Source organism: Artibeus jamaicensis, unplaced genomic scaffold (assembly GCF_021234435.1).
Source record: "Artibeus jamaicensis isolate MK-2021 breed Jamaican fruit bat unplaced genomic scaffold, CSHL_Jam_final contig_432, whole genome shotgun sequence".
Taxonomy (NCBI): domain Eukaryota; kingdom Metazoa; phylum Chordata; class Mammalia; order Chiroptera; family Phyllostomidae; genus Artibeus; species Artibeus jamaicensis.
Genome location: NW_026521828.1, coordinates 302910 through 329113, shown reverse-complemented (window position 1 = coordinate 329113; position 26204 = coordinate 302910). Strand labels below are relative to the sequence as shown.

Sequence of the window (26204 nt, the reverse complement as noted above, 5' to 3'; positions counted from 1 at the left end):
TTTGCCCTCCAGACTAATTACTCCCTTCGTTTTGTTTTTCCTGAAGCAGAAGCTGGCTTTGCACTTTAAAAACACAACCCATCACCTCCTCCTCAGAAGGCCACCGGCAGAATGAACTTGTGCTGGGGGTAGCTTGGGGTTGCCTAGCAACGCCAGGCACCTCACCAAGGCTGCTTTCTTCCTCTTCAAGCTAAAAGCAAAGTCCTGTCCATTAATTCCCAGCTGCCCTGAAACTTCTCAGAGATTTGCCAGCTTCCTACTGTTCGTGTTTTCATCTTCCTTATATGATGTGGAGAAAACCCGCTACTGTGGTCTGTTTATCTCACTTCAGTTGGTGGGGAAGGAAAAAAAATCAAGAGAGAGAGAGAGAAAGGGGAAAAAAGCCTCATTCAATCTAGGAGCCTACATATTTTGAGTGCATAGCTCTGACTGGCACGCTAGTGTTCTTTGCAGATTGGAATTTTGCGTAGCAGACGTGGGTTTCCTACACAATAAGGCTTCTCTCGAGACTTTGGGCCTGAGACCTCAAAGCGGCTAAATAACAAAGCATGTGTAATAGATGGCACACCAAGCAAATGTAGGTAGGTCTGTCATTTAGTGTCTTCTCTGTGATCTATCCCCAGAACTCGACAGTAGAAATTGCAAAGCTGGAGGTGGCTGGAGGTTGGGAATATTCTCTTTTCCTTGAGAGCCTGTGAAATGTCCCTTGGGCTTTTCCTACAGAGTTCCATTTTGCTCCTGCATGAGTGTTGTCTGTCATTTCTCTGAAACTGGGGGTGGCTTCCCCTCCCAACATGGTCACAGTATGAACAGAAGTATGTCACCGGTTTTCCAGGCAGGGCCACTGTCACCTCCGTGGTATGGAAAGAAATAGCAGTGTGACTCTGGGCTTTGGGAGAGTTGTACAAAAACAGGGGCTTCGTCTGCCTCCTGGGTTTCGTGCAGGGGGTGCTGTGAGAGACAAGGTCCCCCTCAACCTTGCTTCCCTCTCAGAGACTTCCCCACGCAGATCTCTTGGGGAGGATGGGAAGGAAGAGGCATTGAGGAGTGAAACCTCTCTAAGAAGTGAATTTCAACTTAATTTCAGACCCTCAGACCTTTTCCCTTAGGAGGCGTCCTTTAAAATCCCCACCACTGCCCCATGAACACTTTCGGTTTATTGCCATTTTCGTGTAGGCTGCTCAGGAGGAGAGAGAGCAAAATGCCAGGCGAAAACCTCTGGAATGCTCCAGATTCCAAAGATCTGGGCTAGAAAGACTTCAAATCAACTACCGCCACCATTACAGAGCTCCGCCCCCCTCTGCCGTGGCCCATTGCACCCTGGGCTTTGTGGTTTTCCAAGAGATAGGAGCCAGCAGCTGACGTAGAGATAGAATGAGAAAGGCAGGGACAGGTACTCCGGATGGTTGTTTTCTGGGGACATTGAAATGGAGGGTCATTGGGGGCATACAAACGAAATAAGAAAACACGTCTACGCTGCACAGCTCTGTAAATGTACTGCAAGTCATTGCTCTGCACACTTAAAGCAGGTGCATTTTATGGTATGTAAATTAGGCCTCGATAAAGTTGCTAAAAGAGAAAAAAAAATTTACAACCTATCTAGGAATCATTGCCAGCAAGTAGGTTTTGCAAGAGCAGCCACCTCCTACCAATTCTGTGTGTCTCTGCACATCTTACAAAGGGCTGCGGAGGCTCTGTGAGGGGCACCTCCCTTCTGTACTAGTGCTCCCCACCTTTCTCCTTCTTTCCGCCCTCAGGCTCTGTCTGAGGAGGCTCAGGTTGGGAGAGTAGTGCGGCCCCTGTTTGGGGTGCCGGGGCCAGGAGGGTATTAGGCCAGTGATTTTCAACCAGTGAGTCAGAAGAATTTAAACATGCAATACCTGATAGTTAGCCAGGGGCACTGACCTCTTTTTCCCTTTGATTGTCAAACTCACAAAGTGACAACAGCCAACACCACAGTTGCTGTCCAGGGCGAATGAATCAAAATTATACCCATGTTTTGGCAGATCAGCAAAAAAACATATTTTGGGGTATGCCACAGAATTTTAGTCATTGGTTTATGTGTGCCATGAAATGAAAAGGGTTGTAAATGGCTGGGGAAGGCTGCTGATCCCACACAGTCCCCCCAAAAAGAAAAGAAAACCACCGAGTGAGAATGACTTGCACCCACGGCCTTCGCAGGCTCACCGGCATCTCACCATCTCTTCCTGCCTCCTGGTGCTCAGCCCCTCCTCGTCCACAGCCCTCGGACCCTGCCGTATTTTTAAATCATGCCATAAATAGGTTCAGTGATAAGCAGCCAACATTTTAAAGTGCCCCTTAAAACTAAATATTACCAAAATATGAAAATAGCGCAGCAGAAGCATCCAGTTCTTGGCCATAAGAACCTGTGATAATCACGTATGAATTTATCTTTAAAATTCTGAAAGATGGAGGGTACTTTGGTGCCTTCCTGGATTGATAGGGAGTGTTCTGTCTTCTGCAGAAGAAAGACACTTACTTCTAAAGGGGAAAAAATGAAATAGATACATATTTTTTGAGGTAGCATCAGTCCTGAGCCAGTGGCTAGGAATCACAGCCTCGCTAGTCCTATTGTAAGCTCAGAGCTAGTGTAGTTTTCTGGAATGTTCCCCCAGATTGGGAAGGTTGCCTCAGACCCCAAACACGCAGGCCAGTGCCGTCGGGGAGCCCCTGCATCTGGGACCCCCTGCATCTGGGACCCCACTCTGTCTTGCAAGTGCATGCGATGCCTGTTTCCCTGACTCTGCAAGGCAGGCACAGGCCCCACTCCGAGGCCGGCCCAGCGGCTGCCTGCGACCTCGCTCCCCCGTGCATGGCTCCCCGCTGCCCCAGCGCGGCCTCGCGTCCCTCCTTCTCATCCTCTCCATTTCTCCAACCAGATGGCTGCCCCGATCTGTGCAACGGCAATGGGAGATGCACATTGGGTCAGAACAGCTGGCAGTGTGTCTGCCAGACCGGCTGGAGAGGGCCCGGATGCAACGTTGCCATGGAAACCTCCTGCGCTGACAACAAGGATAATGAGGGAGGTGAGCAAGCGTCTTCTAATTCCCAGCCCCTCAAGAACAGAGCATTGCGTATAGGCGGTCGTCATGAGTCATTTTTTTTTCCTGAAATATCTCCCCTATCCTGTTGTCAAACGTTGTCGTAACATTTCCTTTGAGGCAAAACGCAGTCCTTGGGCCAACGGGGGCTCCTGGAGACAGGGATGTGCTAGAGGCACAGGGTTTGGATTCTCAAGTACATGGCGCATGAAGGGTGGCCGGGCCCTGGCTCTGCCTTTGGGTGGCCGTTCCTCCCCGGCCCTGAAAGCCTGGGAGTCACAATACACGCCTTGCGCTGTGCTGGGGTGTCCTTTAGACAGTACTTGGGGCTGTTACTTTACGGATGAGGAGACTGAGGGCTAGAGAGCGGTTACGTATCTTTTTGAAGATAACTCAGTCACCATTGGGACTCAGTAACATCGGGACCAAACCCAGTTCTGGGTCCAGAGCCGATGTTCTAACCAGTGGTTGGCAAACCACAGCCTGCAGGCCAAATCCCGCCCACGGCCTGCTTGTGTTCGGGCCTGCCAGCTAAAAGGGGCTTTTACGGGTTTAATGGTTGGCATGGGGGCGTCTAAGGAAGAATAGAAATTCATGATACATGAATGCTATGTGGCTGCTTTCACCCTGGAAGGCAGTGTTCGGTAGCTGGACTGAGACCACGTGGCTGACAGAGCCTGAGATATCTTTCTCCCTGACGGCTTATGGGGAAGGTTTGCAAACCCCTGTTTGATCTCGCCCCTGGGCTGCGTTTTCCTGTTATTCCCTGATGGAGTGCTAAAATTCTGGCAGTAAATGGGATTGTGGTAGCATTTGGGCCGCCTGATGTCCTAAGAATTCCATGCCACGTTCCCCGAAACGTTAGTACAGGGGTGGGATCCGCCCCCACCCCAATTGTTTCAGGGTGTCAGAGGACCCGTTATGTGATTTAACAAAAGTGTGTCTACTCCTGCCCGGTGCTGATGGCCACACACCAGGGGTGTCAGCCTCTGCCCTCGGAGCCCCCAGGGGTCAGTTTCAGTGACATCCAGAGTGAGGCACGGCCCACCTGAGTGATGGCTGAAAGTGTGAGACGCTCTATTCTTCTATTTCCTCATCTTCCCGATAGACATGGTGCAGTTTCCATAGTCTGTTATTGCCGTCGTACATATGTGTAAATTGTAAACAAACAAATGTACATGCACGAATAGAAGTGCACCAATCAGAAAAGATTTAGGGATCTCATGTAACTCAGAGCTCCCATTCATTCATTTCCCTTCCTGCACCAGAGCCAACACAGAAGGCACTTATATTCATCCTTTTTCAAGGGGGAGCGTCAAAATCGCATTCCTCTTCCTGGGAAGGTTCGCTGTGCTCGAGCTGGTCCCTGGTGATTTCCCTGAGTGCAACAGTTGCTAACACATCAGCTCCTTCCTCACTCAGAAGGAAAGGCTTCCCCAGCTCTCTTCCCCTTGGTGGGGAGTCAGCAGCTGAACACCTAGCACAAGGCTGGGATGCTACACTTGGGGAGGGGAGACCCAGCCTCCCGGAGAAGCCTGGTGCAGCCCACCTCGCTCTGCCAGCCCTGCCCCTGACCCAGGCACCTACCGAGACAGAGAAAACCGATTCCCAAAGCAGCCAACCAGCAGGAGGAGGCCCAGCGGGTGCTCCCAGACCACCCAGCAGGTACAGGTCAGAGCCCCTCCTGGTGGGGCAGAGGCAGAGCGTCAGAAAGGCAGGGCGTAAAAGCAAATGAGGCAGTGATTATGCTAAAGACAATAATGGCCTTGTTATGGGAGCTATTAAAGTGAACCTCCCAAGAATGTAATTAACCACCAGGAAAAAAAATAATAAAGCTGTGCACTGTGTGTTTATAAAAAGAAACTCCCAGTTAATTCCGAGTTGCTCATGTCAGGTAAGATGCAGACACGGATTCTCTCACCTGGCACAAGCGACTCACAATTAACTGGGTTCTTTTTTTGGAGGAGATTCCTCTGTGTAGAGTATCCCTTTTTATGGCTAATTACTTCCCTAGGAGGTGTGCTAAGCACTTTGCTGTTTATTGATAAATATTAAAGTCACTCCTCATCTACTCCAGATCCAATCCTGCGGCACACTCATTGTATCACCTGTTTTCTGTGTGTTTGGGGTAGGGGTGGGCGCTCTGTCCCAGGCTCTGTCCTGCTTTGGGGCTTCTCAGGAAGGGCCCTGTGGGTTTGTAAACCCAGCAGCAGGTCGAGAAGCACCCAGGCAGACCTTAGAAGCCTCATGAATACAGAAGACAATAGAGATCTCTTCCCAGGTGAATTGGGAGAGACAAATCATTTTTCAATCTAGAAACACTCTATGTTTAAAAAAGAGAGAGAGCGCTCATTTGAAAGGGATAGATATAGGTGCAAATACAAATCTACATATCGAGGCCCTGAACGGCCTTTTTCATCCTGGGTTTCTCTGTGGGAGAATTGAGCCCTACTAGTTCTGAAACTTGAGCTGACACCCAAACCACCTAGAGGGCTGGATTAAACACAGATGGCTAAACCCCTTCCCCCAATGTGTCTTAGTCCGTAGATCTGGGGTAATGCAAGAATTTGAATGTCCAGTAAATTTCCAGGCGATGCCCATTCAAGTTCTTTCTGAGGACGACTGTCCTAAGACATCTACCACACGGAATGAATTATCTTCTCCCCTACGCCTCTAGCATGGTACTATCTATGGACAGCTTCAGAAAATTTTCACTCAGATATTTTCTGCAGTCTGTGGCACTCAGATGAGAAACCCCACTGGGAAAAGCTGCCTTGGAATACCCAACAGAAACCACTTATGGCGCTTCCCTCCCTCCTTTCTCCCATCACTTCCAAAGTCTCTCAACACCCCCAGCCATGTGCCCGCTCAGTTAACCTCGGAAAGCTGTGGCTGCTTCGGAAGGGGCAGGCTTTACCTGCCAGGGCCCCTAAAAAAAGGAGGAGAGATGGTTCAGACAGACATGCCGGCAAGCAGACTGTCTTTTTTAACAGTGAGAGATCTTCACGTGAACTGTTCACCCCAATTTTAAAAAGAAGAGACTCAAAGAAATATTTTTGCTTACAGAAGACAAATACCAGCTCATTAAAGTCTGAGAATACACACAACATGTGCATCGAGCGACAGGCGAATAATATTTAATTATCACCACCAAGACAGAGGTGTGAGATTTAGTTCATCACGGCCACGGGCGGGAGAAAGGGTATAGATTTTTCTCTAAAAGTGGGAGCCGCGAGGTGGGGAGGTGTTGTTAGAATGTCTGGCCCGGAAAGTCAGTGCTTACTCCTTCCCTGCACCCCTTATTCACCCCGCACTTGGAGTCAGGAGCCCCGGCCCTCTTTCTATACAAAGCCCAATTGCTGTCCTTTCAAGCCGGCCTGGGAGTCCGATGCTCCCACCGAAGCCTATCAGACGCCCTTCCCAGTCTGTGGAAGGAGACCTGGAGGTCGAGGGGGATCGGAGAGTGCCCTTCCTAAGCCGTTTGTCCACAAGTCACCATTGCATCACGTCCCTTCTTTGCACACTAGGGGTGGCCTCTGTTCCCCTCTGTTCCAGTCCCACCCAGCACTGAAATTAGACCTTTTCCTCCTCCTCCCATCATTTCCTTGGCTTCTGAATCGCTGGCACGGTAACGTCGTATGGTCAAGAGCCTGGGGTCAGGAGTCGGTCTTTGTGTCCCACTTCCTCAGGGCACTTTGCTCCTCACCGTCTCAGTTTTCTTGTCTGTAAAATAGGCTGGAGGATGCTGCCTCCGCTGGGTGGGTGTGACGTCTTAGGGAGAAAATACACGTGATACAGTGCACCAGGTGCCCGGCTCGTAGGATGCCCTCGTGCATCGGTGGCTGCTAGCTTTAACGATATTAATGAAGAGCTAGTGCACGGATATTAACGTTATTTTCCAGAACATATGTTGACTCCACGTAGATGGAGCCCAACCAGTAGCTTCCCCACCTGAAGTTAGTGCTCATCAAACTTCAGTGCTGCAAAACCACCCTGCGGAGTTTGTCTCATATTTAGATTTTCAGACCCCCCACCTCTGGCCTTTCAGGTCCTAACTTATTAATCAGATATGGGATCTAGGAATCTGCATGTTGACCAAACGCTTCAGAGAATTCTAATGCACGTGGTCTGCAAGCCATGTTTTGAGAAGAACTAGTTTAACCGATGGTTTCTGTGCTGGCCACTGTGGCTCACTTGGTTGGAGCCTTGTCTCATAAACTGAAAGGTTGTGGGTTCGATTTCCAGTCAGGGCACATGCCTGGGTTGCAGGCCAGGTTCCTGGTTGGGGCGCACGTGAGAGGCAACGGATCGATGTTTCTCTCCTACATCAATGTTTCTCTTCCTCCCTCCCATCCCCTCTCTAAAACTACATAAATAAAATATTTCTTAAAAATCAATAAGCACTTCCTCAGGTGAGGATTAGAAAAACAAGCAAGCAAAAAAAAAAAACCAGTGGTTTCCCCTGAGTGGGCCGATATCATAGGTCCCTCCCCAAATATCTACCCCTCGAGTTCCCAGAACACAGGAGTGAAGTGAGAAGAGAGGGACTTTATTTCAAGTGGAAGTGAGTAATTGAAAAAGACTATGGACTATTTTCATGTTTACTTCCTAACTAACTTTAGTCTATTTTAAAAGTGCTCTGTATTCCTAGTTGGAGAAGGGTCTGATGTATTTCCATATTTAAAAAGCCTTCAACTCTCTGTCCTTAGGTGGGAATCCATCCATCCATCCATCCATCCATGCACTAGCTCTTCGTTCATGGTTTAGCAAACATTCATTGAGAGTTTACTAAATGTTAGACATTGGAAATAGGCCTTTGGAAATACTAAGACAAATAGTTCATGGGTTTGCAAAGAGCTCACATCCATCCAAAGAGACAAGATGTATAAACATGATGCTATTATTGCTAGAATCCTGTGTGTGAGGCGTGATGGGAGTGAAACCCCTTTGTTCGGTAGGAGTATAAAAAAGCAAGTGTCAGGGAGTGGGGGTGTCGGCCACAGGACATGAGAGAAAGACCATCGTGATGTCGAGCCCAGGGTCTTCAGCCTTTCTCCCCAGAGGGCCCTCGAAAGCAGAGATCTGTGTGAGCAGTAATCCCTGGTGAGGACCCTTCTGTCCACCAGCAGCTTCTGCACTTCTCTCCCTGAATTAAGGACTCCACTCAAACTGCTCTCCAGAACAGCGTTTCCCAGCCCACCTCCCTCTGTGAGGCTTGCTTCCTTGTTTTGCTCCAAAGGAAGCTGCCTCGGGTTCAGAGATGTGGCTGCTGGCCTGGGCTCCAGCCACTCCAGCCAGACCTAAATAAGGAGAAATAACACTGGGGTCTGTCCAAAGCATTTGGAACAGATGGAGCCCTCCCCTCACCCACCGCCTCCTCCCTTCTCCCCCACCCCATCCCATCACCATCCAAATTGGTTCGACATGATTCAGGGATGCTATTCCAGCACTTATCTCAATGGTTAATTAATAACTCACCTTGTCTGTGCATTGAGCAAAGCCAAGCTCGGGACTTCAGGGACTGCAGAAGAGTTATGGTTCTCGGCTCCAAATAATCTTGTTTCTTCCTCCAATGAGAGACAGAGCTGGGTGGACCCATTGTAAATGCCATGACTAATGTGTGCAAATCATGTTGATGAATTGGTTGGGTTGGGGATAGCTTAGAAGAGCAGCATTGCTCTATTAATTGGGTTGGATTGAGGATTCCCCTTGCAGTCCAAAGACCTTGTGGCAAATGTAGCTGGAGTCACAAACAGAGTCCCCAATTAGCACCCAGAGAGGAAAGCAATTTATCTAATGCCTCGGAAGAGAACTTGGCCTTGAGGCCACTACCAGCTGGCCAGGTGCTGGTCTCTCTTCTTTGAGAGGGAAGTAGAACAAGCCTCACCTGAAATCCTAGTGGACTACATGGTGATAGGGCATGGAAAGTTTTCTGGATTTTTTCAGTTGAAAGAAGATCTTTGACTTTCTGGGCATATTTGACTAAGGAAACTTCTGTTTAGGAAACTAAGGGTAGAAGTTTTCTTTTATTCTCTTGTGGTTTTAAAAAATAGAATCCATTTTTCTTTGCATATAAACACGATAACCAGTAAGATTTTTGAGGGTGTACATGCCCCAAGCTCTGTACTGAGCTTAGTACACACCAGGACAATGGGACCAGGCAGCTGATGGGTCTCTCTGCTGTGCTCCACCCGCACCCTCCTCCCTTTCTCCCCACAGCAGCCAGAGGGAGAGGTTGAAATTGTAAGTCAGATCATGCCATGGCCTCAAAGGGTTTCCCATGTAGTTAAAGTCAAAACCAAATGTTTCCCCTTGGCCTAGAGGGGATGCATCCTCTGCCTTCTCTCTCACCTGTCCCCACCGCCTTCTTTTTTTTTTAATAATGTATTTTATTGATTATGCCATTACAGTTGTCCCATTTCCCCTTCATTCCCCTCTACCCTGCACACCCCCTCCCCCAACATTCCCCCCTTTAGTTCATATCCATGTGTCATAAGTTCTTTAGCTTCTACATGTCCCACACTACTCTTGCCCTCCCCCTGTCTATTTTCTCCCCACCCTCTCTGCTACTTATTCTCTATACCTTCTCCCCCTCTCTCCTCCTCCCAACCCCTCTGTTGCTAACCCTCCATGTGATCTACATTTCTGTGGCTCCCCTTCTGTTTTACCTATCTGCTTAGTTGTTTGCTTTTGTTTTAGGTGTGGTTGTTAGTAACTGTGAGTTTGCTGTCCTTTCACTGTTCATCTTTTTTATCTCCTTTTTCTTAGATAAGTCCCTTTAACATTTCATATAATAAGGGATTGGTAATGATGAACTCCTTGAACTTGACCTTATTTGAGAAGTGCTTTATCTGCCCTTCCATTCTAAATGAAAGCTTTGCTGGATAGAGCCATCTTGGATGTAGGTCTTTGGATTTCATGACTTGGAATACCTCTTTCCAGCCCCTTCTTGCCTGTAAGGTCCCTTTTGAGAAATCAGCTGACAGTCTGATGGGGACTCCTTTGTAGGTGACTGTCCCCTTAGCTCTTGCTGCTTCTAGGATTCTCTCCTTCATTTTAATCTTGGCTAATGTAATGATGATGTGCCTTGGTGTGTTCCTTCTTGGGTCCAATTTCTTTGGGACTCTCTGAGCTTCCTGGATTTTCTGGAAGTCTATTGCCTTTGCCAGATTGGAGAAGTTCTCCTTTATTATTTGTTCAAATAAGTTTTCCCCTGGTGGCTGTTCCTCTTCTCCTTCTGCTACCCCTATAATTCAGATGTTGGAACATTTAAAGATGTCCTGGAGGTTCCTAAGCCTCTCCTCATTTTTTTGAATTCTTGTTTCTTCATCCTTTTCTGTTTGGTCATTTTTTCTTCCTTCTGGTCTACTCCATTGGTTTGGGTCCCAGTTTTCTTTCCATAACTATTGGTTTCCTGTGCAATTTCCTTCATTTCACTTAGTGTAGCCTTCATTTTTTCATCTAATTTGTGACCAAAATCAACCAATTCTGTGAGCATCCTGATCACCAGTGTTTTGAACTGTGCATCTGATAGGTTGGCTATCTCTTGGTCACTTAAAAGTATTGGCTTAGGGCTTTGATTTATTCTTCTGTTTGAGCCATAATGTTTTGGTCAGATCATACCTGTTATATTTGAGGGGCGGAGCGTTAGGTGTTCACCAGGGCAGGGCAACCCAGTCATTGGGTTGTGATGCTGTATATGGGGGCAGGGTCAGAAAGGGAGCAATGGAGCTTGCAGCACTCTCTATCAGATTTCAGTCCCCTCTGTCACTTCCCACAAGCAAACTGGTCCCTTCTGATGCTGGTTCTAGTGGGTGGGCTTGTGTACATTCTAGGACCCTGTGGGTCTCTCCAATGAATTCTCCGGTGAGGCTAGGAGCCTCTCCCAGCATCTTTTCAATTGGTGCTTTTAGGCTTTATTTCCCAGCGCTGGAGCGAGCCCTGGGTTGCACAGTCTGTCTCGCTGCCCATTGTCACCTGGTTTATCTGCACATGAATGTGTGACCTCAGTCAGCCCTGCACCACCTGCGCTCCCAATTCTGGCAGCCACCGCTTTTTCCTGCCTCAATGCCTCTCTGCCAGTTGCTGACTCTGCCCCTCTTACCTGTCTGGTTGAATGGTTGTCGGACTTCCATACAGTTCAATTTTCTGTCTGTTCTGGTTGTGTTTTTGTTTCTAAATCTTTGTTGTCCTTCATTTTGGTTGTGTGAGGAGGCACAGTGTTTCCACCTATGCCTCTCCACCACCTGCTCTCTCACCTGTCCCCACCGCCCTCCACGGCAGCTCTGCTCATCCATGGTGGCCCACCTCCTGCTCTTACACATGCTAAGCATTTCCTAAATTCATAAATGCTTTGACCTTGGCATTTTTTATGGCTCCTTCTAGTCATTCTCAGTTCTCAGCTCAAATACCTGCCCCCCCCAAAGAGGCCTGTTTGTACCTGTAAAGTCCCCCTGGGTCTCTCCCGTCACAACAATGTCACACTCCTGGCCTAGGCCCTCTGTCTGTCTTGTACACTGTCTCTTTCTTCACACCAGACACAAGTTCTGGGAGTCTCTCACATCACAGGTTTTTCCAGTTCATAGATAAGGGTGAAGGTAACATCCAGATAGGCCTTTGAGCTAATTGCTAGGCTATCCCCCGTAGTGACATCAAAGCCAACTTCTCGGTTCTAAAGCGCTAACAGAATTTGGGAGCTGGATCTGAAGAATGTTCAAATAAGTGCAGAATCAGTATTATTACAAAGAGGCCTCGGGAAAGATCACCTCAAAGATAAGACTTTCCCATTGAAAATCTTTACCCAGTAAATTTATTTGACCATGCAATTCGTTTTTAAAAAAGTAAAAAGTGTTTAAGGTTTATGAGTTTACCTAACATAGCACCTTTGGTATTTTCTAATCAAGTCTTTAGTAGTTTAAATGGTTACTAAATGTCTCTTAAGAGATTATATATTTTTCTCTGATTAGATGATAGATCAAATATTCATCATAAAATTGTGATTAAAAGGCATAATCTACAAAAAATGTGAATAACATAAATCACTGTGGACTTACTTTAGGGAATTAAAGGATCAACACACACACTGAGCTGGTGGCCAAGAGGTAACGTTTATACCAGGACTGTGTTTTGCCACAGCCAGAGAAACCACCCAGATATAGGCACGAGTGTCCTCTGGGTTTCTGTGACCAGCACCTGAATCAAGGTTCATGGTCCCTGGTGCTGTGATTAGCTCTGTTGCTCCCACAATCCTCCCCTTAGTTCAGTGGTTCTCTACCAGGGCCAGTTTTGCTCTCCAGGGGATATTGGCAATGACTGGAGATATTGTATGAGTCACCGTACAAAGGTTGGGAGGAGGTGCTACTGGTATCTAGTAGGCAGAGGCCTGCAGGCTGCTAAGTGTCTTACATGCACAGGGCAGCCCCACAACAAAGAATGATCCAGCCCAAAATGTCACTAATGGCAAGGTTAAGAAATCAGGGGCAGACGTTAACATCTTCCAGGAACATATGGAAGGGGTCTGGATGGCTCTGGACTGGGGAGTGTCCTCTCACTGGATGTCAAAGGGCATGAGGTCAAAGGCCTGACGCACATAGAGCACTTAGTAGGGCCAGGCATGTGCATGAACACTCTACCCACATTGCTCAGGTAAATCACAACAATAGCCTGCAAGAGCCCCAAGGGCCTCTTTTATCCTTTGCCCAGAAGCAGAAACTGAGGTCCAGTGGGGTGAAGCGGCTTAAGTAGGTCCCACGGCTACAACGTAGCCACACCAGGGGTCAGAACCCAGGCTGAGAGACCCCCTGGAGGGCATTGCACAGCACCTAGGTGCCAAGCCTACAATCAGAGCACAGCAAACTACAGCGCTCAACACACTCAGCCCCTTGGAAACACCGATTTTGCAGCATTCTGAAAAATAGAGTTGGTGTTAGCTTTTTTCCCCAGTTCTGGGGAATGTGATTTTGCCACAAAGTGCTTAGGCGCTGGAATGCCAGGGGGCTTGCAGGGGCTGTCTGACTTTAAGTCTCAAGGCATTCTCCACAGCGCAGGGGGAGCAGCTGCCCAGGGCCCATGCTCCTTCCTTTGACTTTTCCTCTTCCTGGCCAAGAGCTCTGGGGGATTGGAGAGGGGCCAGCACCAAGGTGGCCAAATGCAAATCTGAAGAAAACCGCCAGGTATCCCCCAAAGCTCTATACCCCGTGCTTGCCTCTCTCCCCACTCATAGCAAAGACCAAACTTTTCCGAGGGAATTCCCCTCCTTTTCCAGCCCTCGAGACGTGTCGGCGTTGACCTTCCCACCCCGTTCTGGGGAGCTCACTGGGGCCACACGCACTGAGGGACACTACCTCTTCCATGTGTGGGGTCATTAAGTCTGGGGTGTCAGGTAGATACAGAAATAGAGAGTTCCCAGCAGCTACAAATGCTGGGGAGGGAAAGCAACGTCTTCAAGGCCAAACAGGAGAGCGGGGCAGATCTGGGCTGGAGGCCTGGCTTCCTGGCTCCAAATCCCACACACTTTTCTCCAGGCCATGCTGCTCCCATGGGACCTGGCCACCCTCCAGGGGTTGGGTGCCTGGCATTCCCGGTTGGACCCGAGGTCTGTCTCCATCCCGGGACCCAGAAGAGGATGCATTAGGTACCTGCACCCCTGAGAGGGAGAGCCCCAGGTGAGCCTCACTCACCTCAGCCTAGTCCTGGCCCTGCTCAGACTAAGAGAGGACAGTAAGTGACAGTAAGGATGGCCAGCACCTCCAAAACCAGCCACACTCTTGGACAGAGCCCTCCCAAGATCATTTATGCATTCAGCAGATGCATGCCGAGCCTCTTTTCTGGTGAATGAGTGAGACTCAAACCGTGCCCACAAATACTCCATGGTCTGGTGGTGGGTGAAACATACGTGAAACCAGCTGCTACCTTGGGGTCCATGGAACAAGTAAGCCAAGAGACTGGCGGCCCAGAGGACAGGCATCAGGCTTCCAGGCAGGTCAGGCTAGAGCTTTAAAAGCTACAGAAAAATTAGATAAGGAAAAAAGGCGAGAGCACTGTGGGCATAGAAAAGGGCAAGGGCACAGAGGCAAGAGTGCGTCTTTGGGGACCTTTGGCACCTTTGGGGAACTTTGGCGAAGGTGATGCCGCTACACTGTGTGTGAATGTCTAGACTTGCTTCCCCAGAGGCTGAGGCTGGGGAAGCAGGTCTAGACAGACAGGGCTCGGGCGCCACGCTGGGCAGGATGCAGTTTACCCCCAGGATCTGCTTTGCCTTCCTCCATCAGCATCTTGGGCTCCAAAACTGTACCCCCACCTCTCCCCTCAGACAGAAGGCTGGTGTATCTGCTTGAGTTATTCCTTAACACACACGCTTACGGCAGGAAAGAAAGGGTAGCCTTCCTTTGCGTTTCCTCCAACGCACGAAGGCATTCTCTCACTGGGGTGCAGTGGGCAGGAGGGACAGCCTGGTAGTGTGGGGAAGAGGCTTGGGAGTCAGGAGGCTCCAGGTTCACGTCCAGGTTCCTGCACTGATAAGCAGATCCTCTCTCTCAGAGCCTCAGTTTTGTCCTCTGCAAAGTGGGGCTCAGAATAGGATGCTGTGAGGCTTAGATGATGGTTCTCACAGGTCAGTGGGCACCGGTGTCACCTGGAAGGTATAATGCACAGCATTCGGGGCCCTGCTCCCTGAGTTCTGATCTGGTCTAGGGCCCAAGAATGTGCATTTCTAGCAAGTGCCCAGACGATGCTGACACTGAGAACCACTGACTTGGGACCATATGTGCCGTTTCAAGGGGAGCTCAAGTGATATCTCCAAGTGTGTTAGCTCTGGGCTGTCTGATGGGGGCAGAAGGGACACAAGCCCTGCATCCTGAGGCAGCAGCAGCTCGACCAGCATGTGGACCCCGGGAACATCCCTGGGCTCACTGAAGTCCCTGCTGCAGAGACAGGCCTGTGGAAGGTGGCTCAGGACTCCAGCCTCCCGAGACCCACCCTCCTCTTTCGAGAGCTGCAAGAACAAAGGTCCTGTGTGGAAGAGCATGCTGGGGGCGAGGGGGTGCTTTGTAGCGGCCCTGGGCTCCTGTTCTTGCTGACACTCACTGCTTCTCCCGTCCCTGCTTAGATCAGCTGTGCCCTCACTGCCTCACTGCCAGGTTCCTCGGGCTTTGGGCTCAGGTTGGCTTGTATAAATTCTGGCTCTGGTTCTTCCTCCCTTTGCTTCCTTGAACAAAGAACCTAATGCACTCAACTCCTGTTCCCTCATCTGTAAACTGGGAACAGCAACAGCAGCCTCAGAAGCCTGTTGTGACATTGGACTAGAACATTCGTACCAAGTGCCTTAATGCCACTCGATTTAAATGACAGTTCTAAGTATTCGTATCTCCCTCTACGATGTGACTCTGAGACTCTAAAAACACACACTGCCCCCGATCAGAAGTTCATCGTATCCAATTAACATCCTCTCATCATAACATTCCAAAATGAGAATCCACCCTCTATCCCTGCTCTGATCGACCCCCTCAATCCCACACCCACCAGCTCTGACTTGAGTGTGGTTTTTTGCTGTTGTTGTTGTTTTAATAAACCAACAATGGCGTAGCATTTCCACCTATTGGACAAAGCTTTATTTTATTGTTTTTCAGATTTTAATGATTTATTTTTAGAGTGAGAGGAAGGGAGGGAGACAGAGAGGGAGAGAAACATCGATATGCGAGAGAAACGTCTATCAGTTGCCCCTTGCACGCCCCCAGCGGGACACCTGGCCCGCAACCCAGGCCTTATGGGATAACATCCAACCCTCTGGGCCACACCGGCCAGGGCTGAGTGCGGTTTTCCCTCAGATCACAACCCAGTGGCCCCCAGCCAGGTGGCTCACTGACACATTCCCTGTGGCCTGTGTAGCGTTACAAACATCCTTGAATTTGTTGCTGACCTTTAACAGCAGAGGATTCCATTTAAGCCACAAAGAAAGAGAGGAGCCAGTGAGGAGCTTGCCCCAAGTCGTCAGGGACGGCCTCGGTAGGAAGCTCCGCCCTCCTCGTTCTGTGTGAACGTCCTGCTTGTTCTCCTCCCAGACCGGTTTTCTGAAAGTAGTCATGTGTCAGGTTCGCCAGAGCCCAAAGGGACGTCCAGAGAGCCAGGAAGGAAGAGGGGGTCCACGGAGAAGAGGAATAACAGAAACGGGCCCTGCAACCACAGGAACAAACGTCCCCTCTCTCGTCTCCCTGACACTCACAGAGCACCCAGCACAGGGGAGCAGGTCCAGGGAGCATATTCCAGCCCACCTGGGACCCACCCCCAAAGTCGGCCGCTCTGATGTGCCACGCCCACGCCACCCCTTTCTTGCCATGACTTCAATGGTCATTCATGGGGTCTGCACGTGGGGCCCTGGTCTGAGCATGTTGTCGCAAAGATCCACGATGCAGCTTTGTCTGGCCTCCGTGCAAAACCACTATTCCTAACTGTTAAGGCCATGGTTTCGTAATGTCTTTCCATCTCCACCGACTTTGCTGGGCTGGACAGTTAGCCCCCAGCTCCTGTTCCACACAGAGCAGTCCTTAGAATCCTTTTGAAAGTCAAGTTAGTGTAGCTCAGTGGATTGAGTGCACGCCTGCAAACCAAAAGATCGCAGTTCAATTCCCAGTCAGGGCACATGCCTAGGTTGCAGGCCAGTTCCCAGCAGGGGACACACCAGAGGCAACCACACATTGATATTTCTCTCCCTCTCTCCTTCCCTTCCCCTCTAAAGATAAATAAATAAAATCTAAAAAAAAGAAATTCAGGTCATGCTGTGCCCTGTTCCAACCTTCCCACAGTGTCCCACCTCCCCCAGAATGGCGTCCAGGTGGCGAAATGGCCTCCTTTGCTCTGCATAAGAGGACGTCCACTTCCACTCTGATCTTATTTCCTCCCTGTCCTCCTCTCCCTCACCCCGCCCAGCATCCACGATCTCATCGTCCCTGTAACTCACACAACACCCTCTCCCTCTGAGTGTTTGCACCCGCTGCTCCCTCTGGCCAGAATGCTCTTCCTCCAGATGTTTCCATGACGGGCTCCCTCGTTTCATTTAGGTTTCTGCCCAAACACCACTTCAGAGACACCATCCCTGGCTCCCCCATCGAGTGTGGCAAATCTCCACCCCCCTGCCCTGGCTGACCTTCTTTCAAAGCACAATCACTCTCGCGGAGTCTTTTATTGTTTGTTTCCCCTCTACGGTCTAGGTCCATGGCCACAGGGCCCCTCTCTGTCTTGGTCAACTCATTATTAGATGAATTGAATGGATGAACGCTTTAATGAGAAGTATCTGGAAAAGGAAGCAGTTGTCTTTTATTCAGTAGATTACTTGAGGATGAATAAATTTCATTTTTAAATTTTTCAGAAGTCCACGCATACAGACAATGACACCCAAGTCACTGTGTGCCATTAACATTAGTTTATTAATGCAAAGGAAGTCCACACGGCAGATACGTGATTTCTTTTCAGTAAGACGTGAGCACCGGCCACGCTGCCCTTCATCTCCACTGTCCGCCTTGCTTGCCCTGTCTGTCCACTTCCTGTGGGCTGATGGCCATACTCAGGCACACTTCATGATCCTCCTCCAAGACGAGGCCAGGCAGGGCCTCCGAGGGTCACTGCTGAGTGAGCCCAAACAGTGGCTTGCCTGGGGAGGCATGGAGTAATGGGGAAGATCTGCAAGTCCAAGGCTGGTCTCCGCCACTCACTAGCAGCCGCCCAACCTTGTCACAGAACTTCACCTCTCTTGGACTTGGTGTCGCCATCTGTAAAGCTAGAGTAAACAGGCAGTTACCACATGCTAGATGCTTTTGCATAAGGTTTATTTAATCTCTACTCACAGCCCTAGGAAGCTGGTGTGATTATTTCTATTTTGCTGATGAGGAAACAGAGACTCAGAGAGGTAAAATAACCAGCCCGAGGCCACACAGCTGGCGTGTTGCAGACCTCCAGGTCCTGGGTCCTTACCGGCAGTACAATAGTGGCACCTGCTTCCTACCTATAAAGAGTAGATGAGCAGGTCTCCAGGCAGTGCTAAGCACAGCGCCCGCTGCACAGGCAGGAGGGTGGTGTGAAAGTCGGGTCTGGTCCCCGCCCCCAGCAGGCAGTCTGGTGTTTCCCTGTGCGGCGGGGAGAGAGGCAGCACGCCCCTTGCTCATTTTCTCAGCTCCGGGGCCAGCCTCCCACCTCTGCCCCCGAGAGACAGAATCTCTCCTCAGGCAGAACATAACTGTTCTGGCTGTTGCTCAAGGTAGTGACAGCCCCTTTCTTTCTGAGGGGCCCAGCAGGTCCCTGTCTGGCACCCCACCAGGCCGCCAGCGCCTGCCAGGCTGGACTTCACTGGCCACGCTTGCTTCTGTCTGGCCTGTCAGTGGGCTCTTTGAAATGGAGGTTGATGGGGGTGGGAGGGCAGTAGACCAGGGCTGGCAGAGGGCAGGTCTTTGGAGGAATCCGTGGCTGAGTTCAGAGGCCCCTGCTCTCTATTGTCACTGGTTTTTGTAACAGAAAAGAGGGAGGCAGCAGCAGCCGAGACAGAAATCCCCCAGGTACAGAAAACAAGGCCCTAGGCTAGTGAGGGTAAGACTGCGCCGAAGAAGCCTGTCAGGGGATACCCAAGGTGGGCAAGTCGGAGCAAGTGAGATCATTATTCCTAGGGGCTCTGTCCGGGTTCCGAAAGAGGGGAGTGGGGGGAGAGAGGAGAGACACAGACGGACAGAGAGAACAGCCACCTGAAAATGAAGCTGTTTTCTGGGGCCTCGGCATTTGTCCCTCAATGTCGTCCCATGTTGACAGGGCACCTTCATGTGGTTCTGGTGACTCGCAGCCTCCCATGGTGAATTGAGGGTGGTAGCCAAGAGTCAGAGGCTTTGGAGGCAGAGAGCCTGGGGATGGAGCACTCCTCCATCATTTCCTAGCTGTGTGATTGTAGGGAAGGCCCTCTACCTCCCCGAGCCTCAGTTTCTTCATCTGTAAAATGGAAACTGTGGAACCCACCTCAAAGGGTTCTCGTGCGCACAACCAGGTGATGGCTGGGTTAGGGTCCGGGCACCGGCTGTGGAAGCACACAGGGGCGGCCCCGCGATGATCCCCTTGACTCAGACGTGTAACCTGGGTGCAGTTAGGACTGGGACAGAGGGCGGCTAACGTCACCCTTCAACATGTGTTTAAATTGTTCCTCTCCTGTTTGTCATGGTGCTGCCTTGGACAAAAGAGCTTGGCTCAGGCACTAAGCATGTCATGGTTTTAAGTGCAATGGCGCCTGTGTGCTGGCCATGCGGGATGCTTAACAGTGACAGACATGGCGGTGGCGTGTAGGACTTGGCTTCAGAGTGCAACACCCAGCCCCACCATGTAGAGCTGTATCGTCTTAGACGACTTATCCAATCTCTTTCTCAATGTCTCACTTCTTATCTATAAACGAAGGTGCTAACGGCATCTGGAACTCTGGTGGCGATTTAATGAGCAGAGGCATGCAAAGCATTAGCGTGGCTCCTGGTGCCAAGTAAGTGCTGCAGAAGTGACAACCCTTAGTTCTCATTAGACATGGTTGGCATCAGTGCTCCAGTGTCGTACTGACCCCCAGCATGCCGTCACCTAGTACAGGGGCCCTCTGCTGAAATGTGTTGGCTTGGGGCGGCACTGCGAGCCCAAGGACAAGGTCTCTGAGCTGGTGTGCTGATGGCGATGCTGTAGTTTGTGTCGGGCCTGATCACCCAAAAGCCTGCACTGTATAGAAAGGTCACTCACTCAAGCACAGGGCTGCCACTTGTGACTATGGAGTAGATAACGGTTTGGCTGGTCCTTTCAAGGACAGAGCCCCCAAACCTAGACCTCTATGTTTTCATGAAGAGCTTTCCAACTAGAGCTTTCCAATATAGTCTAGTGTTGGACTATGCTAGACTAGGTTATCACAGGGAGATGCTCAGCCATCAGTGGTCCATGGTCAGGAAAGGTTGCATACCCTCCATTGCAATGTCAGAGTCATAATACACATGCACACATGGAAGGCTCTGAGAAGTCCTACTATAGAGAAACCAGTTTAATTTCACTTCACCAGCGTCTCCCAAATTGTATTGGACCACAGGTGCCCCTGTCCCACCTCCGCTTCTGTGTTTCAGGGAGCCCCTAGTAAGATTCCCCCCAGGAGACATGCTTTGGAAAAGCTGCTTCAGTCCCCCAGGGTCAGATATACTACTACGGATACTTGAGGGGTGTTTTAAAGAATCCAGAGCAGGGGGGTCTCGAGCTTCACTGAGCACAAGAATCGTCTGAGAGTCTTCCTGAAAATTCAGATTCCCAGTTTTGACTCCTGGGAACTCAGTAGGTCTGGGTGATGGCAGGAATCGGCATTTGAACACCCTGAGCTGATTCTAGGGCATGAGGTCAGGTAGCACATTTTGGCCAAGAGCAGGTTAATGCCTGACTTGTGGAAATGCGGCACTCAGAACAGCAGCATCGTCATCACCTGGGAGCTTGTAGGAAACTCAGGCTCTCGGGCCCCACCCTGGTACCACAGAATTAGAATCCATATTTTAACAAGGTCCCCGGTGATTCAGGCGCTGGTTAGAATTTGAAAAGCATCGTTTTAAAAGGTTTTTGTTGACGGTGCTTGTTTTTGTTTTGTTCTTCATTTGTTTTGGGTGAAAAAAACATTCAGAAACATAATCGGATGTACTCTGTCAGCTCATTGTCATAAAATTGCTTCCATTCCTCTCCTCAGCCCTATGCAGGTAGAGGAGGTCAACCAGATGCCCCAGTAGCTCCTAGTGTCATATCAAAGGGAGGTTTTACCTGGATTGTGTCCCTGCGTTTGGTAATGGTGGCAGGGTTTGCCCACGGAGCCTTTGCTTTCTTTCCCACAACCATCCTGAAAAGTAAGAAAAAGCAGCTCTCAGTGGGGCCTCCACTCTGCCAGATCTTTGGTGGGACGTGATTGATCTTCCATTGCTAAGTCATCAGAAAAGCCAGAAAGTGCTTTGGGGCAAAGATCTCTGGCCTTGGAATTCAGAAACTGACAAATAGAGTTGGCAAGAAGCAAAAGGAGAACTTCCAATGGGCCTTCCAGAAGAAATACAAATACAATTTTACTGCTTGCGATATTTAAAAACGGCAGTTTCCCTGTGGGCAGCGAGGGGTGTGGGGGGATGCCTGAGAACAACGGTCCGTCAGGCAGCCAGGGTATTAATGGCAGGTGAAACCTTCCAAATGAGCACCCTGTCAGCCAACCTATTGCTTTAAAAAGTTGGCAATGCAGGAGACCTAACGGAGGCAATGAAGAACTAATCTCATATTGCCAAGTTAAATCAAGTCAACCTTGCCCATTCCTTTCACTTCTTAGTTACATCAAGCCAGAATACTTTCAATTATCCCTCACTCCCAGCTCGTCAGTAGGCATTGGGCAAAATGCAAATGGAACAGTGCCCTTCCCTGGTGGCAAGCAGGAAATATCATCAAGAATCGCCTCCATTTATTGAGCTCTTCCTCTGTATGAGTGCAATGCCTTCATCGTCTCATTTCACATGCACCATCTTTAGCATCCCCGTGATCATTGGTGAAGTAGGTCCAATTAAGTCCATTCTGTAGCTGGGAACACTCCAGGAGTCACAGGAGGTCAGTGACTTGCCAAGGTTGCATAGCTAATGAATGATAGAACAGATTTTAAAACCAGACTATTCTGACTCATATTCCTTTGTTATTTGTCTAACTGGGCCAAGAGCCCAGTGATACCCTGAGCAAGTGCGCCTGAGCTTTGCTGTGCCTTCCTTGAGATTTCCTTGGTGCTTCTCCAATGTCAGGAACTGGCTGGGGTCAGCAGTGCCCCCTGAGAGGAGCACCCCAGCCCAGACTAGGACCCATGTGAGCCCAGGTCCCCTTTCAGGGTATTCTCTGACCCTCTAGCATTCCTCACACCCACCCCCGTGTGTGTGGGGTTGACCAGATGCCCTGAGATATTTAGGGATTTCCATCTATGGATAGCTAAGGGCACGATGCCCAACATCAATTCTAGAGGACAGGCTGGCAAGCAGATTTCTTTTGCAAGATCATGTGAGATCAGACTGCCAGAATGATACTGATATAGTGATTCGGGCAACTCAGATTGTTTGTAAAGAGAGGGGCCTGGCAAGATAATATTGGTCAGCAGCCCCACACACATCAGTCATGGCCTTTGAAGAGCTCACCATAAAATAAATAACTGTCAAGGCAAAACGAATCCTACGGTTGCCATATTTCTTTTCGCCCAAAAGCCTGCTTATGTCTCTGGCTAAAATCCAGGCGCCTCTGGCCTTTGCCAGCTGGCAGAGTGAAAAGTGCCTCCCAGCCCCCACTGCCCTTTCTTCATTTTCCTCACAAATAGGAAACATCACCCAGGTTCTTCCTTCTCACCCCAGCTTATTGCCTCCTCCCTTCTCTCTGCCGTTTCATTAATGGTCCAAAGCTCCCGGGCCCCATCATGAACTGATCTCAAACATGGCCCTAGGACTTAGTGGGTGGATCATGGGGATTCCCTGAAACTTTCTTGGAGAAATGAGAACTTGCCAAGTACTTCACTCTATGTGCTAAACAAACGTGTATGATGCCAAAAAGACTCAAAAAGAAGGAAAGACAAACCAGAGGCACATTACATGGGTTATTTTAGTTAATCCTCCCAGGGCTCCTGTGAGGGATTATCATCATCATCACCACCATCATCACCATCATCGCCATCATCACCATCACCATCATCACTACCACCACCACCATTACCACCATCATCATCATCACCACCATCACCATCACTTACAATCATCATCACCACCACCATCAACACTATTACCATCATCATCACCATCATCACCATCATCACCACTGCCAGTGGTCATCACCATCATGACCACTTTGTAAATGAGGAAGACACAACACAGAGAGGTTGATATCTTACCTAAAGTCAGCCTTTTGGCAAATACATAAATAGTGTATAATTTTCAATATACACCTTGACAATTTTTTTATATATGAGGAAGGACCTACAAAACCAGGAATTTATTTATAAAAATTGTGTATTTATCCTTACATGTTTAAACTTTAGTCATCTTCAAAGTACTCTCCGTTTGATGCAATACATCTATTGAGACTTTTTTTTACTGCTCAAAACAGTTTTTGAACTCATTGATTTTGATGCCTTTTGGTGGTCCTGCTGTTTTCTGTTTCACCTCTTTCATATCAGCAAAACATTTCCCTTTGAGGACATTTTTTCATCTGGGGAAATAAAAAGTTGCTTGGGGGGAGAGTGGATGCACAGGGAGGGTAGGGCACGGGGTTCATGATGTTTTTGGTCAAAAACTACTGAGCACTCAGCACGGTGTGGGCAGGTGCACTCGTAAAACAGCCATCACAAAATGGGCAAACATGTTGAGTCTTCAAAAAGATTCACTGAGGCTGAATGCAGCCTCTCACAACAGCTCCGTCTGGTGCTCTGATACAAATGAGTTCCCAGAACACTCACCTATAGTGGGAAGGTTGTACTACAAGGGGCCTGCTTTCCAGAAGATAATTCCAAGTGTTTTGGTTTTTTTTTTCTTTTGGATCTCTCCTTGTAAAGATTCACCTGTACAGTCAGGTGAATAAGATGATTTAGAACATTCCTACCATCCAAAACGTTCCCTGTATTGTTTCCCATCTAATACCTCCCCGTAAAGGTAGTTATAATTTATAACTTTCTACCATTATTGATTAACTTTGCCTGGTCTTGAACATCCTATAAATGGAGCAGTAAATACTCTGTAAAGCCCACATTTTAACCAATTCACTCCACAACCTCCTTGCCCAATGAGTATGGAGGGAAGATTTGGTGGTTGGCAGTGCCTCTCATCAAACCATGGTCTGGAAATAGCAGGACTCATTTCTAAACCTGAGCTGCTGGCCAGTTCCCAGCCTGGTGCTGTGCGCAGACCCTAGCAGAGCTATCTATGGTACCTGAAGTGAATTGTTGGCATCAATTTGTGCCACCTTGTCCCAAAGTGAAACTGAGAAAAGTAAATTTAGATGTTTCTCTGAAGCCTTTAATACCCAAGAAAGCCAGGGGGTTCACGCAGGTTGAAGAGGGAGTCACCTGCATACCAAGCTACAGAGAACAAAAGGCAGGAAAAATTGAGCCAAATCCTTCCATCAAGCTTCTCTGTAAGCTGCACAGTTCGCAGAGATCAAAGAGGGAAATACGTGACATAAACATCCTCTCATTCCTAGTGCCCTCCCCTCCCTACGAGGATGATGTAAGGACTCAGGCAGCCATCCCAGGCAGAAAGGATGTGTGGGTTTCTGCCAACTTGGGAATAGACAGGTATTCACCGTGGCTTCTCTACAGCCTCTCCCTTTACCGGTGGCTTCTTCTTCTCCTCTGAGCGTATCTTTGCTAGTAAGCATCCAGTTTAACCTTTGAGGTTAAACCTCTTGATAATTTAGGAGCTCCTTTAACAAGCCAGCAGAGCAAATTAGGCAAGGGGGGGTGGAAACAAACAGCTGACATGAACTGGTAGCTGTCCCAGAAGGTCAGCACCACCTTGTGCCAAGGGTATCAACCCCTGAAGCTCCCAGGGCAAGAGCGTGGTCCTCAGTAGCCTGCATCGCAGGAAACGAATTCCGCCTCGTTTCTCCTGTTGATTCCTTTCCAGACGCCCGTTTCAACCACCCAGATCCCCTCCCAGCTATGGGAGTAGACAGGCCTTCCAAGTGATTAAGGTTCATGGCCACCCACCACAAATGATGGATGGGTGTCCACTGTCTCCTCCTCCAAGTCTTTTTGGAAAGCAAACGCCTCCTTCTGGTAAAGAAGACAAAGGGTGATGATCTCATTGGTTGGTTGCCTTTTCCTACTTTTCATGCAAAGCCTCTTCTTAGCACCTAGGATAACCTACTCAGCCTCAAGACCCAGTTTTTTATTCTGTGGGTCAGTTAATATTGTGATAAGGGGAATAATACCCACCTTACTGAGGACTCCCATGATAGGTTCTTTCTCCTGTGTATGTACTAGGGACTTTAATCCTCCCAACAGGACTTGATAACATCATCATCTTCTTCTTCATGTTGTATGGGGCTGGCCAAAACGTCTGTATGGCTTTTCCCATAAAAGACGCATTTTTTATTTTCACCAATAACTTGATTGATTTGGCTATTTTGAGTTTCTTGGCTATCTCCTGCTATTGGTTTCTAGTGGGTAGAGGCCAGAGGTGCTGCTAAACATCTTCCAAGGTGTAAGACAGTCCACGGCAAAGAATTATTTAGCCAAAATGTCAATAGTACCAAGAAACTCCACAAACCACTTTTGACATGTCCAATCAGTCACAGCACCTTCTCCATACACTGCACAAATTTTTTTGTGTGTGTTTTTACCTTTCTTGAAATACTAAAGCATAATATGCCAAAAAGTATTGTGTATTTTCTTCAATGTTAAAATGGCCGGACAAAAATTCGCCATTTTGATGAGTATTTTTTTAAATGCACACTGATATGACAGCTGTCACAATACAGTCTCACAAAATTGTCTCAAATGAAGTTAAAGACACCTAAGTGCTCCTGCAGCCGTCATACGAAAGAAACATAATGGACCTTTGGGCCACCTGAATACATGAGTAAACAGAGGCCCGGAGTAGTTTATTGTCCAAGGTCAGCTGATCTGAGATTCAAACCCAGATGCCCTGGTCCACTGTCTGCAGTGTTCTGCTGGGTAACATTGCCATGAGGACTTCAATCCAGAGTATAAACCCTTTTCAAGGTTCAGCACCGCTTATTACCGTCAATTATTATTAACATATCACTACCTGGAAACATAGCATTCTGGCCGAGATTCAACCCACCAGACTCATACCAGTCAATGACTCTAATGAGGGGATATTAATTTTATTTATTTTCACGTCCAGTTTTTAAAAATTGGAAAGTGGAAATTTTCAGGGAGTTTCTGGCTACAGTAATACCTGCAGTTCATCGAACATATACTATCTGTCAGACTGGTAGTGTATACATATATACCAATTCATTCATTCCCCCACCACATAATCCTATGATACATGTACTGTTGCAACTCAGTTTTAAAGGCAAAGAAACCGAGGTTCAGCAAGGTTGATTATCTTCCTAAGCTCACACAGCCAGGGACAAAAGATAGACGAGCTTCAA

The 26204-nt window shown here is 48.8% G+C and overlaps 1 protein-coding gene across 1 annotated transcript in view; it reads left to right on the top strand.

Annotated features, from left to right (window-relative positions):
* The window catches only part of TENM2 (teneurin transmembrane protein 2), an 860793-nt gene that overhangs the window by 761766 nt on the left and 72823 nt on the right, over nt 1-26204 (top strand). The window contains exon 13 of the mRNA XM_037167968.2: nt 2901-3047. Coding sequence (XP_037023863.2) covers nt 2901-3047 — 147 coding nt within the window. The remainder of the gene's footprint in view (nt 1-2900; nt 3048-26204) is intronic.